Raw genomic sequence first — 17,624 nt, forward strand, 5'->3', positions numbered from 1 at the left:
TTTCTGGCTTACTACTGAATCAAACGGGTTCACCTTTCATGGACCTTTCTTAGAAACCATTCACCTAATTCTGTATTACCTCTGTGGTACCTTTTCACAGATTCCAATCCATTTCCAAGTGACTGAACAGTTATGTCTACATACTTGCAAATATAGTGGTAAAAGAGTTTTTACAGTTCAACAGTTCAATGTAAAATAAGTTACGTATTTTCATTGAGCAAGTCTAGCAATCACTTTAGAATGACTCAAAATTTCAAGCTGAAACTTTCAGAGATGCTATTTCTTCTCAATTCTGCAATTAATTTCATCAAGAGGTACCACATACAATCTACGGCTTCCCCTTTAATGTTTAATAAACTTGACATCATTATTTTTTAAATTTAAAATGTTGGTGCTGATTGATATTTTATAAAAGGATACCACCCAATATAGTTTTTAAGTGTGAAGCAAGAACTTTCTGTTGTTGCAATGAACAATGATTTTCTAATGATAAGATTACAGGATAGGGGGATGCTTTAAAGGCATGTAATTTAACAGCCTCTATGACCTGTCTAAACAATATCTTTGATGTCAATGTATAACCATGATATATAACAGGTTCATCATCAGATCCATCCCAACAATCCACTGAAAAATAAAAAGAAATGGAATAAAATAGAGAAAACATATAGTGGGTCCTTAAAGATGCATTCTGTAAAAGCTGAGTAAGCCTATTGAGGGTCTTTTTTTCTGGCTTCAAATGTTCTATAAATTATCTAGACATTTATTTATAACCAACACTCTAGGATCTGACAGTCGAAATATTATATCTATTAGAAATTTGTACGATTTAATAATTTAACAATAAAATGGATAATCAAGACTTTTTTATTACCGTAACAATGTTACTTGACAATCTCAACTATTTAGGCTAAATCTTATCACAACATCAAACATTTATAACTTTGCTTAAAATAAAGTAATCAGACTGAAATTTTAAATATATTAATTTTTTACTATCTATTTTTAAACTATTATAACAAGAATGGTCAATTCTTTTTATCTAAATCATACATAATGCATCTTTAAATATCAGCTAAAGAATTATAAATAAATGCAGAGATTATCTCCCTTTAGTCTTCATGGTTATTGAAACACAAAGAGCATAATGATATGACATTTGTATTTCTATGTTTTACCAGCGGTTTCCAGGCAAGATATGCCCACATTTTGCAAGAGATGGATATAGAACAAGCTAAAAAAAATTCAGGAAGTTATGGTTTGAAATGCACAAATATCGAAAAGGACCGAAATATTTGGGATATAAAGATATATTTAAAGTTTCATCAAAATCAAATAAAAATTGTGACTTATAGAGGGTCCACAAACTTGGTAATACATACTTTTACACTATTTGTGTACAAGGAGCGGACATTTTGTCTGGCAGTTCGGTTCAGATTTTTAAGAAATTCATTCATTGATGTTTGACGGTGATATATCTAAACTTTTTTTTTAAAATTTAATACAAATTGTGACTTCTAGTGGGTCCACAAGTTAAAAACATGATTTTCGTACAATCAGGGGCCATGATCCATGAAGTTACGGTCCGATACATGCCAATATTGAAAAGAATCGAAATCTTTGGGATATAAACCTATACTTCCAAGTTTCATCAAAATTGGATTAAATTGTGACCTGTTGTCACAAATTGCAGACGGATGGACAGGTGCGACAACAATATAGGTCCACATGAAAATGCGGGCGCATAAAAATGGATTATTATAAAATAACTTACATTCCACACATCTACAACCTCGTTCTAAAGCTGAAATATATGCTTCTACTTTACTTGGACCACGTAACTGATCATCTGTTAAATACCTATAAATAAAATCAAACATTCATTAATAACCCAGTTATTAAATTTGTATGGCTCAATATACACAAGTACAAGACTGCTTAGAGAAAAAGAAAGAGCAAGTATAGGACTACTTGAGAGAAAATGAAAGAACAAGTACAAGACTTATCTGAGAAAAGAAAGAACAAGGACAAAGAACAAAGAAAAAGAAAGAAAAAGTGTACATAGCTTCTCCCAAAAAAAAAAAGAAAGAACAAGGAAAAAGAACAATGTAAAGGAATGTTTAACATCTCATAAAGACAATATTTTAATCACTTGGAGATCAAATAAAAGTAAATTAGCTCGGACAACACTGTGTTACCTCCCACCCTTCAACTAGACCAGATTGTCAAGCGATTTTTTATATGCATGCAAATGTGTACATGGGGTCGACTATGTTCTTTCTGGTCCCTTGCAAATGACTGGGTGCAAGTCTATGTTCATCAGTCCATTCTGAATGGTTTTTCCTGGGAGCTGGGATTCAACACTAGAGAATCTTTGCAAGAGTCGATCTTAATAACTGCCTAATTATCACACTTCTAACAAGAGTTAATGTAACGCTATAGGCTATAGCTTCAGTAGAAGATAGAACTCATGATTAGAATGTCCAGAGTTTGAAAATACAGAATCACCCAACCATCTTTTGGATAGGGTTTTAAAACAACAATAAAAGTTGTGTGCAAATTAGAAAAATATCCTTCAGTAGTTGAATTTGAAAGTAAGTGTCACTCTCATATTGAACAGAAAATGAAATATATTAGAATAAATTTATACTTACGTATTATGAGAAGAATCTATATAATAATGAGAAAAAGGTTGGTTCATATCTTGATATACTGTTCCATGTTTAGGTTTAAATAACTGCTGTTTCTCAGATTTCAGGAAATTTGTAAAACCTGTGAGAAATATATATGTGTTGTTTAGGCATATTCCTGAAGCATGGTTGCAAGCATTATCAACTCACTTATATCCATTACTACATTTACACCGTTCATTGTAAAATGGTCATTTCTGATTAATTAACAACAACTAGTTCTGGTTCCTGATTCAACTTAGTTCAAAAACAATCTGATTAAATACAGATCTATATTTCATTTCGTTTTTTATACTTTCGATGGCCTACGCTACATGAAGATCTGACCGGTTGTAGTGATAGGTCGCGTCAGAGGTCATACAAGCGGCTTTTGACCCTATGACATCAAACATTTGATCAACCAATCAGCATTGATGCTTCTAGTGGATTACCCACAGTTCCGTGCACCACACGCCAAAAGCTCGCTGTAACAGACTGTTTCATTGGCTAAACCCTCACACCATCCAGAACACGTCAATGATAACAACTCTTCCAGATCCTATTATTATTATTATTATAATAACATATAGATATATCTTTTATAGTTTTAATAGAAATATGGATGAAAATTACAACAGGTAGTATAGACTATTTTGTTTCAATGGCAAGTGAACCTATAATAATTACAATCTAGTATAGTAATGGTTAATGAGATGATAAATGTCTTTTACCATTGCTTCAGGAATATTATGAGTACACACAAACATCATTCCACTTTTAATGAGAAAGACTTTGAAAAGGCATGTGATTTATTTCTTCCTTTATTTTTAACTTTGAAAACTTAATATATAAAATTTAATATACCTATTAAACTCAATTGCTCTCTGTTCTTTACTGCCATCTGAGGTTCAAATATCTCAATAATATGTCTACAATATTCTTCATCTGTATCATGTCTCTATAATTACAATTCATTTACACAAATTTAAATAAACACATAGAAGAAAATTACTTGTAGAATTAGAATAATAAAGTAGGTAGAAATGGGCGATTCTTCCAGTTATCCCAAATTTTTGTGTGACTAGTATCGTTCGTATTGAACTCTTCAGACTGGTTCTATTAGAATAATAGTCTGAACTTTGTAAATTAAACACTGTCACTCCCATGTACTTTATACCCATGGATCATTGACACTAATTGTTAAAATGTTCATCCTTGTTTTGTTTTTTTAATATAGAAATCATGAGCGAATGTAACAGAGATCTAGATGTATGCAAAAGCTCGTTTACCACAGTAGCATTGATTGGAAATCCATCAAGGTCTGTTAAGTCAAAGTTTTATCTTTACTCATATAGAAATAGGTGAATCAGTTTACCTTTTGTCCTTCTCTCATAAAACATAATAAGTCTGAGGCATTCATAACTCCTTTACCTCTACTAAATCTATAATAAGCATTAAATATTTTGATATTGTTAGATTATAAAATACTGACAAACCTCTCAAATAGATTTGTTTTTCTGTTTTAAACATTAGCACAACACATACTACATATATATATAGTAAATATGCAGGGTGACCACACCACACACAAACAATTACACAAGACAAACCTACGCCGTTAGCGTCCACTGCGCTGTACAGCCCCTGGCCTGTTTTAATTGATACAGACTTCACTCAAAACGAAAATCAAACTAACAATAGAAGAAGTAACTCAAGAATAAAGGGAATATTTCCCAAATGTTGTAACATATTAGTGTGACTCATGATCAGCTATGTGCTAATAAAATTATTGAATGAAAGTTTACATTATGCTCGAACCCTTTACTATGAACTACATAGTAGTTGCAAGGCATTACAACAAAAATTAACGCAAAATACTAATAAAATTAAAAGGATCAGACCACTTTGCTTTGGGTCAAACACAGGATTAACAATTTCATTGGATTTTATTTGCTGAACTGTTTTGTGGGATGACATTTCGCTATCTTTGAACAATTTATACCTACAGATAAACCCAGTGTTGAGATATAATAAATTTCGTTTTGACAAGAAAATAAGATTTTAAGAGTAAAACTGACTTTTGAAAAAATGAATCGCATAGAGCTTGCCCATCGCTTATGGAAATCACAAAACCGAATACTTTATTTTGACCTAAATCATAGAGGTATAGTTTACTTACTTGACAAATAATTCTTCTAATTCAGGTCTTCGTGTTAGTTGATGATAAAAATTAACAAATTCCTGTCGATCTAATGTATTATTACTCTTTTTATCTTTTCTATTTGTATTAGCAGCCTGAAATCATTCAATTAAGAAATGAAATGAAATGGGATTTAACTCTCTACTGTTCTGCTCTGTGACTGGGCTAATGAAGATGGGCATACGCCATACAGTGTGCTATGAGGAAAATTTTGACCGGGACAGTGACACTATGGCCTCCTCTTATATTTAATTCCAACTGCCAAGGGATCTTTTATGTACATGCCAATGTGTACACGTGAACTCGTTTTTCATCCAATCCGAATAACAGTACATTGTCACTTGCCAATCCTCTATCCTGCACCACTGACAAGGGGGAACCATGCCGGAAAATCCTGATGAACTTTCTCTACCAGCGCAGGGATCAAACATAAGACTTCCCGGTTAGTGAACCATTGTCTAACTCACTAAGTCACCGTGGCTATTGGTCAATAGCCTTTTTTGCTAAAGTACAAATGCTGAGATTAGTGAATGATCTTTGCATACTTTTACAAGCCGCATTTTGCTAACGGATTCGGTAGTACAAAAAAGTCAGCTAGAGTAATCAAAGTATCAGCCATATGATGTAATTCAAGACATTGTGAAGATGGCACAGAGCCCATGGAAAGATCAACATATAAAGATAGCCTACAAAATCTAAAATGACCAAACTCTGTCAATTTGTACCCTATAGGTGAAAAATGAATTTCCCCATGGACATAGACAACTAGTTTTCTGCTTAATCTTCTTCGATTTTCCACTGTTATGGGTCTTTTCTTGTGCATTCTAATGTAAACAGAGCAGGACCTTCATTTTTTGTCCCATCCGAATAGACTAGTTACATTTTTCAGGTAGGTTTCAAATTTGAAGTAAGTTCGGTTCCCTATCCACTCAACTTTCGCGGCCTTTATAAACTTTATAATATATGTATACTCACATCAAACATATCTTGAGCAAATTTTTTTTTCACATCCACATTTATGGTTTTTAATAATTTGAGAATTTCATTAAAATCTAAACTTCCGTCTCCATTCTTATCAGCGGCATTAAAAGCATCTCTGATCCATGTACACAAGTTAAAGAAACAAATTTGAACATTTATAATTTACTGAAATATCAGTTGCCAGTCAATGAAATATACATCCACAGCAACTAAGTCATCTGAGCCGTTCAAGAAGGTTGTCACATATCTAGGAATAACTTCAATGCGGTACTTGTATAAAGATAAAAATAGTCATCAGTGAGGCTGATGTCTTCTGCCACAATCCCAAATTAAATAGATGACACATTAATTGCACATTTATCTTTTTACGAAGCATCAAGCAATCAAACTGCTTATCTAAGCAGAATATGTTCATGATTGAACTTATGTCGAGGTATTGCTGTAATGACCTTCACTTAATTAGAATCAAATCTATTGTGTACCAAATATCGACCAATGAAATTGCTTATCTCTGCTTAGTCTATGTAGAAAATGCTCATCATCGAATTCAGTCAAGGTTTTTTACCTAATAAACACCTACACCAAGTTGCTACTGATTGTTATTCATAAATTAAGCTATGTTTGTGTTATCAGTGTTCTCCTATCACTAAATGCCTTTTCAAACAATAATACACCAAGTTTGAACATTTTAGCTCAATTAGAGCTATTGTGTCCCCAAATGTGTGACAGAGAGACGGACAAATGAAAAAAATGGACCGACCGACAGACAGATTGACAAATGTATTTCTTCTGCCTATGTATGTACAGACGGTTGTAGAGTACAATGTATATAATAAACACATGGTTACTATTTATAGTACTGGTCAACAGGATACAAACAATAGATGGGCATCTATTTCACACATGTATATTATTGGTAACAAAAACTTAGGGATTGGTCAATAACTGATCAATGATTAGAGATCTCAATTAACTAATCAAATAATAAATAAAATATTATAAGAATATATTTCTTGTCATTTTAACAGATAAACAAATCTGAAATGTGTCTGCTCAAACTCTCACATCAAACAAAGACATCTAGAATTTATGTTAGAAATTAACAATTATTTATTCTCCTTTGGCTCTTATAGCTATCCAGTACTAGATATGAAGGAATCTATTCTATCCAATGGTTATATATGATTTGTATTTTCTATTGCCACAATGGAAGACAAGACAAATATCAAGGTAAATATTTTGTAATTGTATTACACAATACTTATATCAGGTATAATAGTAAGGTGAAGTCTCTTTCGATTTTAATGTTATTACTATAATAGCCTGCACCTTAAAACTTGATATAACTTAATGGGTACTGTGTATCAGTGTATGTATAACAAACATTCAAGTTTACCAATACAACATGCTTCATACAACTAACCACTCATTCATTTACCAATACACCATGCTACATACAACTAACCAATCAATCATTCAATTTTAGGCAACACAAATAAAATAAGTTGTTTCTCGGGCACCGCCCGCACGCAAAATTGGTTGCGCGTGCGGCCTATTTATTAGTCTTGATGAAAAAAAAAAAATATGTAACGCCCGCCCGAACATCGATAAGCAAGTCATAAAAAAAATATGCCGCATGTATCTACATGCCCCATACGTGAATATCCATTCAAATGTATTAAACTGATTCAGATGTAAACGCTCATTTACGGGTCTTTTTTATTGATATCGAAAGAACCTCCATTTTTGTATCACGTGATTATAATTACCTCCCCTTGTGAACTGGAATTTGAATCGTGTTAAACACCGAAAGTCATTGACAACAATGCAATGTATTTCAATCATTCGATCTTAATCGGCTCATTATTGCCGGCTTCAGTCGGTCCATGTTTAAAAAAATCCTACTTATAAAACAATGAATCGTAGAACAGGTTAATTATTATAACTTGTGGCTACGAATACGATACGATGATAGTCACCATACCTTAGTCAGAATCTGGGTCATTAGCACATTTAACGGTAGTTTTGATAATCCGGAAAATAATAATTGGATTACACATTTGATGGTTTTACTGACGAGTTGTTAGATAAATTTAAATAGTCATTCGATATAAACCCCAGATAGAACACCGAATATCCTGAGAAACACATCGAATAACCTGAGAAACAGTCATATCCCGATGACACGTGACATTGGTTGGAATTAGGTCAATCATTATAAACCAGCAATACTAGATTTAGATCGAAGTGTCGTTTACCGTGATGATGATGATACACATGCTGACAGAGGCTTACTCTTTAAAATATTGTCGTTATTATGGACGGCTATTAATAGTCGTACGGAATTTTATTTTAAACCAATTTCAATTATGGTTGTCACTATTACCATTAGTAAGCTACATTACGTGAATTAAATATGGAAAATTATTTTCCTTTCAGTCAGTGTTCAGTGTTTGAGTAGACTTGATTTTTGGGTTTATGTTCTAAGTATGTATAATATATAACTGAAAGCAAAACCGTAGACAAGTAATTCTTATTAAAAAAAAAAAAAAAAAAATACAAGGCCGCCCTCCCGCCCCAACAATTTTCAACAATAGGCAAATTTTATTTTGCACCATCCTCTAGCCAGAAATGAGATAAAAAAAAAAATAAACCGCCCTCCCCCCCTACAGTTTCAGCTGTCAGTTGCCCGAGAAACAAGACATTTATTTTGTGTAGCCTTAGCTATACACCATTATCAATACGATATATCACTAAATATACTTTTTAAATACATGTAGTGTGTAAATCCCTATGCATATGCAAATATTTTCAGAAAGTCTACAGTTTCAGGTCTTATTTACAAAGATGCATGTGACAGTATTTTGCAATTGCACAAGTCAAAATTGATTCAACATGACACATGAGTGTTGCACCATGGAATATACCTAAAGTTACTTTGCCCCTCCCAAAAAAGGGTCGAAGATCTTTCCCAGCTACAACACATATATTTCATAAGATCAAAATGGCTTATTCTATTCAAAAAGATTTAACAGTCAATGTAAATAACTGCTCAACAAAACACAGACAAAACAAACAAATAAAGGAGGGAATCGATTGTCTGATGCCTCTAGTATTATTACTTTACTCTCTATCTCTATTAAAAGGATATTTATCTGTTTCGTTTCTTTGTTCAGCCAATTTGTCCATCTGTATCGCATATCTCAGACCTCGTACCCATTTGTCTCTCATCTCTCTTCTCATTGCCATTAAATATATTACCTTGTGATTTGCTCCAACAATAACAGCAAAACATAAAGATTTCTAAAAAAAACAAAATAAAAAAAATATACAGTAATGATTTCTAAAAGAAATAAAAAAGCAGAATAAAAAACATTCCAATGAAATAATACATGATTTCAATATTTACATATTTTAACCAGCTCCTTCATAAGCAAATTCTAGAAGATTCTAGTAAGTTCCATATTGATGCAAGGTCTATAAAGTTTACAAGAGAAAAATAGGAATCGGCTCAATTTTCTTTTTTTTTTTAGTCAACACACGTCTCATTTTTCGATCTTTAATATAAAATGAAATGGGGTTTGAATTAAAGTCCAACTTTTTGACCGGGCTAATGAAGACAGATCTTTAATTTTTCAGATATGACACTATTTAAAAATTTAAAAGTGTTGTACAGCTATACTGTTATATTGAGTGCAAGAAATATATTAGATTCCATTTGAATTACATGTACATGCATAATCTTCGAAATCCAGCAAATAGTGGAGAAGGTAGAATGGATTATTTTGCCTTACAAAACTGTTCCACTCAAATATTAAACATTAAATAAAAGACAGAAACATGAGAGAATAGTTAATTTTAGATTATCCTCAAATAATTAATCTTATTCTCTTTAAAACAATTCTGGTCGAAATATTATTCAAATCAATCAATTCTAACTAAAGATACATTATGGGAGATTGGCAGTTCTCACTATAATAGTTAAAAACTAGATAATGTAAAGGCAATTTGCTGAAAATTTCATTCAAATTGATCCACTATAAACCGAGAACTAAGCTATTGAATTTCCGCCTAGCCGCGATCTTCATTACTAGAGTCTGTACGATAAACAGCATAGTCTTGATTATCCATTTAATCGTTAAACCGTGAAGGAAAGTTATGCAGTAAATCGGCTCATAATCTGCTAAAGATCGCAGGCTAGTGATGCCATCTAGAGTTGATTATGGTCTGGATAGGTTAATTAATGTCTAATTAATAATTTAGATAATATTTCAGGCCTAACGAAAGACCTGCAATAGACAGATTTAGCTCTTGCATAATATACAGTATGTTTAATTTTATGACTAATTTATGGTCGTAATTTTACATTGGTTCTATTCATTTCTAATTTCATATATTTATTTATTATTGCAAAAAAATAAGTTTCAAGCTGTTACTATAAACAAAAGTAACTGTATAATATTTGTCACCATCTGTGTTATATATAATGTTCATCATAATTCTATACTAAATTTTTTATTGTTGTGATAACATTTACGGGTACAATACTGCTCCATAAAACATTACAAGAATAGTGCAGAGGCAATTATGAATGTCAGAGGAGTCAAAATAATATTAAAATGTCACACTGTTGATAAAATGAATTCAGTTTTTTTAAAGTGTGATTAACAGTGGAGTATGTAATCTATTAATAACACTTTATTACTTGGTACATATAAATGTTGACAAACCATTTCCTTTAAAAACTTGGAGTAAAGTGATACATGTATATTTCAAACTTGTACATCCCTGGACAGTCAAACCTTCTGCTCCATATTGAACCTCCTAGTCATAGACCTATGAATAGCTCTTCATATTGTACTATAGTTCATGGGGCTGCATGGCGCAATACAGAGCACTAGTTTCGGTCAGTCCATATGCTAAATGGTTAATCTGCAAGTTATATGTTATGAATACGCATTAAAAATTTCTTACATCTAAGCCATTCAATTTCTTAGAAAAGTCTTTTTCCCCTTCTCTCACTTCTCGAACTTGTGAAATTCTCACTGAAAAATAAAATTACACTTTATCATGGTTAAGATCAAGGTAGTCTCCAGGAAAAGATATTTTAGGGAGGGAGATGTTTTATCTTCCTTAACTGCAAGCCCTGCTACCACACATAATGTATATTTAATTTCCAGGGAATCAAATGACACTTAAACCTAAAATAATAGGTCCACATGAAAATGTCTCCATTAGTTTTCATAATGCTATATAAAACATGTCTGGCTAGCAAATACGGCCTATGCAGAATCAAGGATTATTTGTCACCGACAGCTTGATTTCTTGTAAAACAGCTTACCGATTTTCATTGTGCACAAGAATTCCCCATCACAATTAGGGTCATGATTTATGTTTGTTAATGTGAGTTATCTATACAACGCTAAATATAGTGTCATCCGTTACAGGCCAAAACAAACCATCTCTGTTATGAAAGCATTATTTTGGAAACTCATTAAGCATCCCAGATGGTTTGTTGGTCACAGATTAATAGTGTGTCAGTATAGTGCACATATACTAGACGAAATGTCGAGGTCAATCTTTTGTATAATTATTGGATAGTGATGTATGTAACAGATAGTTCTCCTCTACAACCACCAGAATATGGACTTCTCAAGAGTTCTTGGATTTTCTACCTCCCCATTTCTTTATAATTAGCGAAATGAAATGAATGAAGACAGGCATATGCCCTACAGTGTGCTATGACCGAAGTTTTACCCAGCCGGCAACACTATGGCCTACTCTCATATTGAATTCCAACTGCTGAGGTTTTTCTTGAGTGCACACCAATGTGTACAGGACCTTGTTTTTTCGTCCCATCTGAACGACTACACTAGGTCCCTCGAGTTGACAGACCGTCTGTCCTGCACCACAGACAAGCCGGAACCACGCCAGAAAATCCTGATGAACTTTCTCAGCCATCACCGGGATCTAATACAAGACCTCCAGGTTAGTGAATCAATCTCTTACTCTGAGCCACCGTAATAATAAATAGAAGAATTAACTTACAGTCTGTTTTAGCACTTCTGAATCTTTTCTGTGTACCGTCATAATGCAATATCATGTTTTTTCTATCCAATGAGAAGGTTCTTTGTAATAATTTTGATGCTGATTTGACCTTGTAAAGCGCTGTTCCTTTCGCCAATTCATCAAGAAGGCGGTCCACTGAAAGAAAACAAAATTCATCATTAATTACAATTTAATTTTATTCTATGTAAATATTCTAAAATTATCTCCAGGTAACAATAAAAAAAATAACAACAGATATTTTCTAGGCATATCAATTCAGCAAAATAATTAAACTGCTACATGGTGTTCCAGAAAAGCATGCACACCCATCACAAACGAGGAAGATAATTTGTGTATAACGTCCACTCGACACAGACTAGGCCGATTTGGGACTGACATGATTTATTTTACTTCAATAATTCGCTTGGAGATAGGGATCTTTAGTTGTTGGAGGAATCGCAAAACCAGGAGAAAACCCACGAGATTGGACAGGTGTTCTTACTCCTTTTCATGTACAAGCGGGGAATCAACACCACGCCACTCTATGTCAGACCTTGTGATCTAACGTGCAAGCATTAAACCATCGTGCAAGCATCACAGCCAAATAAATAGGCACAATGCATCACAAGCAAATAGACACATTTTATTTTACACAGAGACAGTAAAGGAAGAATTTAAGGTAATTTAACATATTAGACAGTCAACGGTTAAATAGGTCATTTTTATTTGACTTTGTAAGTAACTCAACATAAAAATGTAAGTTCATTAACAAGAAATAGGGTTATTCTTGTTGATATGAATTTATGAAAGATGTTATCTTTTAAAAGGCATAAAAACAGTATGCATTAGTCAAACATAAATATTTAAGATACCCAAAGAAAAAAGAATATACATGTATTGTATGTTCTTTTTCCATTTGTCAACATGTTAGAGTATCATGTGTTCTGGAATGAGTAAGTATATATATCTCACATCAGGTTCAAGATACACTATTAATAATCTAACTATACATGAAAACCTTTATAAACAAAATGTACATGCTCTAGCATAATTGATGAGCTGAGTTAAGTGATCGTTATTTCTGCATTTTACTGAACATCCTGTTTATTGTAATTATAAAGTTACTCATTCAAACTTTATTTCATTTTGTCTCTAATTTTCTTCACTGCATGGAGATCTAAAATATGTTCAAATCTGCTGCTGTGTTATGCACCTATAGATCAGGATATGAGATCTTGGCATGACTGGAAAAGCTATGTTTTCTTTGGTTGTTTGCACTGTTTAGTAAGTGAATGACATGGGGTTTAATGTCCTACTTTTATTTAGAAAGACCATGGATAAAACTTGTCAGATCCTAAGTAAAATTGATTCTGATTAATTATTAATAAACAAAATGAATAACATCGTATTTTGATCAGATTGAATTTTGGTTTGAGGAATTTTGAAAAGCAAACGCAAGTAAAATATAAAACAGAGCAAGAATGATAAAAAGAAAATACATGTTTCTTCAAATGAGATAATATAATTATTGTTACGTCTGGAGAATGTCATCTGATCGAAAATCTTTTTAATAACAAACACATGGGATTTTCCAATTGAATTCCTTTTGACAAAAAAATGCTCGAAAACCTTATCACCCTGTAAATGAAACTCTCTTGGGATGGAGATGAATTAATATTAACAGAGAAACTATTAACATTCCTGATGAAACAATCCACTATTACTAGGATCAATAGCAACTTAATCTTTTTAAAAACCCTATTGATGTTACCATTGTATGCCTCATCACAGTCAATAAGTGTCTATTGATTTATATCCCCACTAAAATCAGATTACAAAAATAGCAGGCAAACATATAAAAATTTGTTCTTGGGTCTTACATTCCTCAACACTGAAACTTTTAAAATTATTCTAGTGTTGCCTTGCAAAGATTCACAATATCTCAGAAAGAGAGAGAGAGATTTGGTTTACAAATTAAATACATCATCACAAATGGTTCAGTTTGTAACTAAGGTGTACGATTTATATATCTTTATGTCATGAGCTCTTAAGGAAACCTCTGGGGACAAGAAAATCATAAAAGATAGTTTGCCAGAAAAAGGAACATAGCTAAGTCTGCGCAGTCCACAAAGGTTGTTCGTATTTAATCTTTTGCAGGTTATAGGAGCACTTACAAGACAATAAAAACCTACAAAGTTATCAAAACTAACAACCCATTAAGAAATTGTTAGAAATAATTAAAATTTGATTATCTTTTAGGTTCTTCCTATAAGTTAAAATTTATTATGCGAAACATACTGGTAATCAAAAATAAATCAATAGGATTCTTTGTATCATGAACAAACATGTAAACACAGTGTATAAATTTCAAATCAATCGAATTATTATGTTTGTCAGCCTAAATTATGTCTGTCAGAATAAATTCCAAACCAATCTCTGATCATCTACCCCTAACCTGTGGTATTAATCAAATCTAATTGGTTATTGTGGTCATGTTAATTCTTAATATCCCATCCCATGAGGTAACCTGCAGCCATTTTGTCTCCCCATGCAAACAATTAATTGATACTATACAATTATACGAGGGCAGAAATCATCAGTGTATCTCATATAAATTAATTAATGAAAGATAATAAAGGTTATCGTATGTCCACTATTATATTTAGGTCTCCAGAGATAAGTAATGAATAAGTCACAGCACGTATGTCATAGTATAATTCATTGTTTTATTGACTGTGAGCTGTGGTAATACGACGAACTATGGACTGGACTCGTCACTATCTGGGTTTTAATTGCAACATGGGCTGACTAAAGCCCATAAGAACTCAAGTAGCATATGTAGGATATCTGAAAGGAGGTGTCCCAAACCTGGAAATAAGGCACCTGTCACAGTCAATTTCAGAAATGTTAGGCACGAATTATGGTTTTCAGCGAGTACATTTCTTGGACCTATGCCTGGCACAGATTTGTCTTTTATTTCAATGTTTTCATTGATATTATTAAACATACCTGGTTATACAAGTTTGATATTTTGTCAGGTACATCTCAACTCACTTTTTCCAAGTCGTGGGCTATACATTTTCAAAAATGACATTATTGTGCAATAATATATGGCGGTCAGAACTCCTGCAAACTTTTTGCAGTTAAATACACCAAAACTGCTATATTTTGATTGTTTCAATCAGCCATAAAATCAAATTATACAATAACCAAATATAAATACACATTTTTAAGTGCTTGATCAAATTATATTTTACTTCATCACATCCAAATATTATTATCAATAAAATTACTTTCAAGTACATGCAAAATGGAAATAATAAAGAGTGAAATGGGGTTCACTATCTAGGTCATTATGGAACTAACATGGTATATTTTTCATTTCAATAATTTACTTGCATTCATGAGTCTTTAGAAACGGGAAGAAGTCTGAAATTCCCAGAGAAAAACAACTAAATTAGCAACAACCCTTGTCATTTACAAGTCTGAGATTGAACCCATGACTTGCAGGAATCACAGGTCATATTATCTATAGTCATTGCATTAAACAACTCCCCCCAACACCTACTCCCCAAAACAAAATAAAGGAATAATGGATCATTTACACTGTGGGTGCGTGAATTTGAGTCACCAACATGAGGTATTTTAAAACAACTCCCCCCCAACACCTACCGTCCAAAACAAAATAAAGGAAAAATGTACCATTTATACTGTGGGTGCATGAATTTGAGTCACCAACACGAGGTATTTTAAAGCTACTCCCCCCAACACCTACCGCCCAAAACAAAATAAAGAAATAATGTATCATTTACACTGTGGGTGCGTGAATTTGAGTCACCAACACAAGGTATTTTAAAACTTATGCCTTGAAGGTATATTGCCACATGCCATACACATATGTCTAAGAATCTAATTAAATAAACTTGTATCAAACCACAAGAATGAAGCTTTATTGAATAAATAACTAAACAATTTCTCTAGAATAAGTTAAAATGTTCATTCCTCCACAATATCACTATTGTTAGTATTGATTTTGATATAGTTTATAGTTCTGTTTATAGTTCTGTTAAGAAACCTCGGAGCAGAACAGTAGGATGCTAAACCCCATTTCATTTCATTTCGTTAAGAAACCTATTTTTATTTATTTATTTATTTATTCAGGGAACCTGAACTAATGAATTGAGGTAATGGAATATTGCCATTAAAATATTTATATGATTTAAATGTCATGATCTCCTTCATCTAATCAAAGCTGTCCATCAAACTAATACTAGGATTAATATAAATGTTTTATAGACATGTCGATTAGTTAGTAAAGGTGCTTCTATTGATAACGCTTGATTCCATACAGATCAATTACATTTTATCAGATTTACAATCAAATCAGCAACCGAGACAAAACAACCTTTCTAGTTACTGCATACTTCAGAATCACCCAAGATTAAAAACAGTTTCTTAGATAAAACAGTTTTTAAAAATGTACACTGTTTCAAGGGCCTGTTGCATAAGTGGTACAAAAAGTGAGCTCAATTTTGGTCTATTCTTCTTCAACATCAAATGCCATGGATTCTCTTTTTAAGTTGAACTGAGAAACGGAAATTGAGCGCGTAAAATCCTGAAAGTTTGTTGTGTCTCACTCTAGTTAGAGTCCAGTATGAATCTGATTTCATCAAACCAGAAATTTTTTATCTATTTTTGTTTATTATAGAATAAACAATGGTGTTCCAAATGTTATAAAGGTATTAACAAATCTCTAGATTCTCCAAAATCTTCTTTGAAGATATATTAGTTAAGAGTTTAATAAAGAGTTGGTCATTCTTGCTATAATTTAAAAATAGATGATAATATATTGAAAATTTCATTCAAATTACTTTACTCTGAGCCAAATTATCAATGTTTGTAGTTTTTATAAGATGTGTGCATTGTGGTAACCTGGTCACTGGTATATTCGAGACTTAGCCTTGCTTTCCAATTTTTAAATTAAATTTTTAAATGGCGAACTGTTCCAATCTAGTTAAAATCTCGGGTATCCGATGCCATTGAGAGTTGATTATGGTCTTGCTTTGTTAATAAATGTCTAATAAATAGTTTATATAAAATTTCAGGCCTAAAGAAAGACCTGTAATAGTTAGATTTAGCTCTTGCATAATGTATGTTTAAATCTGCAAGAATGATTAAGAGCAGTTTGTTCATTGAGATTGAGTAAATCATACTTGAAAAACTATTAGCAGCCTTGTAATTTAAAGATTATAAAGTTAATGAAAAATTTTATGAGCTCTTGAAGCTGTATTAACTTTGAGATTACAGTAAAAGATATAATAAGCGGACAATTATTGTACCATACATATATTAGTCCTGATATGACATAGTTCGTGTAGAGTTGATATTTTACACTATTTTCTTTTAAACATACATTATGCAAGAGCTAAATCTGCCTATTGCAGCCTGCAGGTCTTTCTTTAGGCCTGAAATGTTATCTAAATTATTAATTAGACATTAATTAACCTATCCAGACCATAATCAACTCTAGAAGGCATCGCTAACCTGCGATCTTAAGTGGATTGTGAGCCGATTTACTGCATAACTTTCCTTCACGATTTAACGATTAAATGGATAATCGAGACTATGCTGTATCCTACTGACTTTAGTAATGATGATAGAGGCTAGGCAGAAATTTCAAACACTTAGTTCTCGGTTCATAGTGGATCAATTTGAAAGAAATTTTC

General features: G+C 32.4%; 1 protein-coding gene across 7 annotated transcripts in view; it reads right to left on the reverse strand.

The window, feature by feature from the left end:
- LOC126823608 (1-phosphatidylinositol 4,5-bisphosphate phosphodiesterase eta-2) overlaps positions 1-17,624 on the reverse strand; it is a 78,697-nt gene that overhangs the window by 7,987 nt on the left and 53,086 nt on the right. For all 7 annotated transcript variants that reach the window (XM_050552535.2, XM_050552540.2, XM_050552536.2 and 4 more), the window contains 10 exons: positions 11,899-12,054; positions 10,825-10,895; positions 9,000-9,153; positions 5,845-5,972; positions 4,849-4,964; positions 4,045-4,111; positions 3,534-3,627; positions 2,655-2,772; positions 1,775-1,860; positions 421-627 (listed from right to left, as the gene is read on the reverse strand). In XM_050552535.2, the coding sequence (XP_050408492.1) occupies positions 421-627; positions 1,775-1,860; positions 2,655-2,772; positions 3,534-3,627; positions 4,045-4,111; positions 4,849-4,964; positions 5,845-5,972; positions 9,000-9,153; positions 10,825-10,895; positions 11,899-12,054 (1,197 nt within the window). The remainder of the gene's footprint in view (positions 1-420; positions 628-1,774; positions 1,861-2,654; positions 2,773-3,533; positions 3,628-4,044; positions 4,112-4,848; positions 4,965-5,844; positions 5,973-8,999; positions 9,154-10,824; positions 10,896-11,898; positions 12,055-17,624) is intronic.

Source organism: Patella vulgata, chromosome 6, assembly GCF_932274485.2.
Source record: "Patella vulgata chromosome 6, xgPatVulg1.2, whole genome shotgun sequence".
Lineage (NCBI taxonomy): Eukaryota > Metazoa > Mollusca > Gastropoda > Patellidae > Patella > Patella vulgata.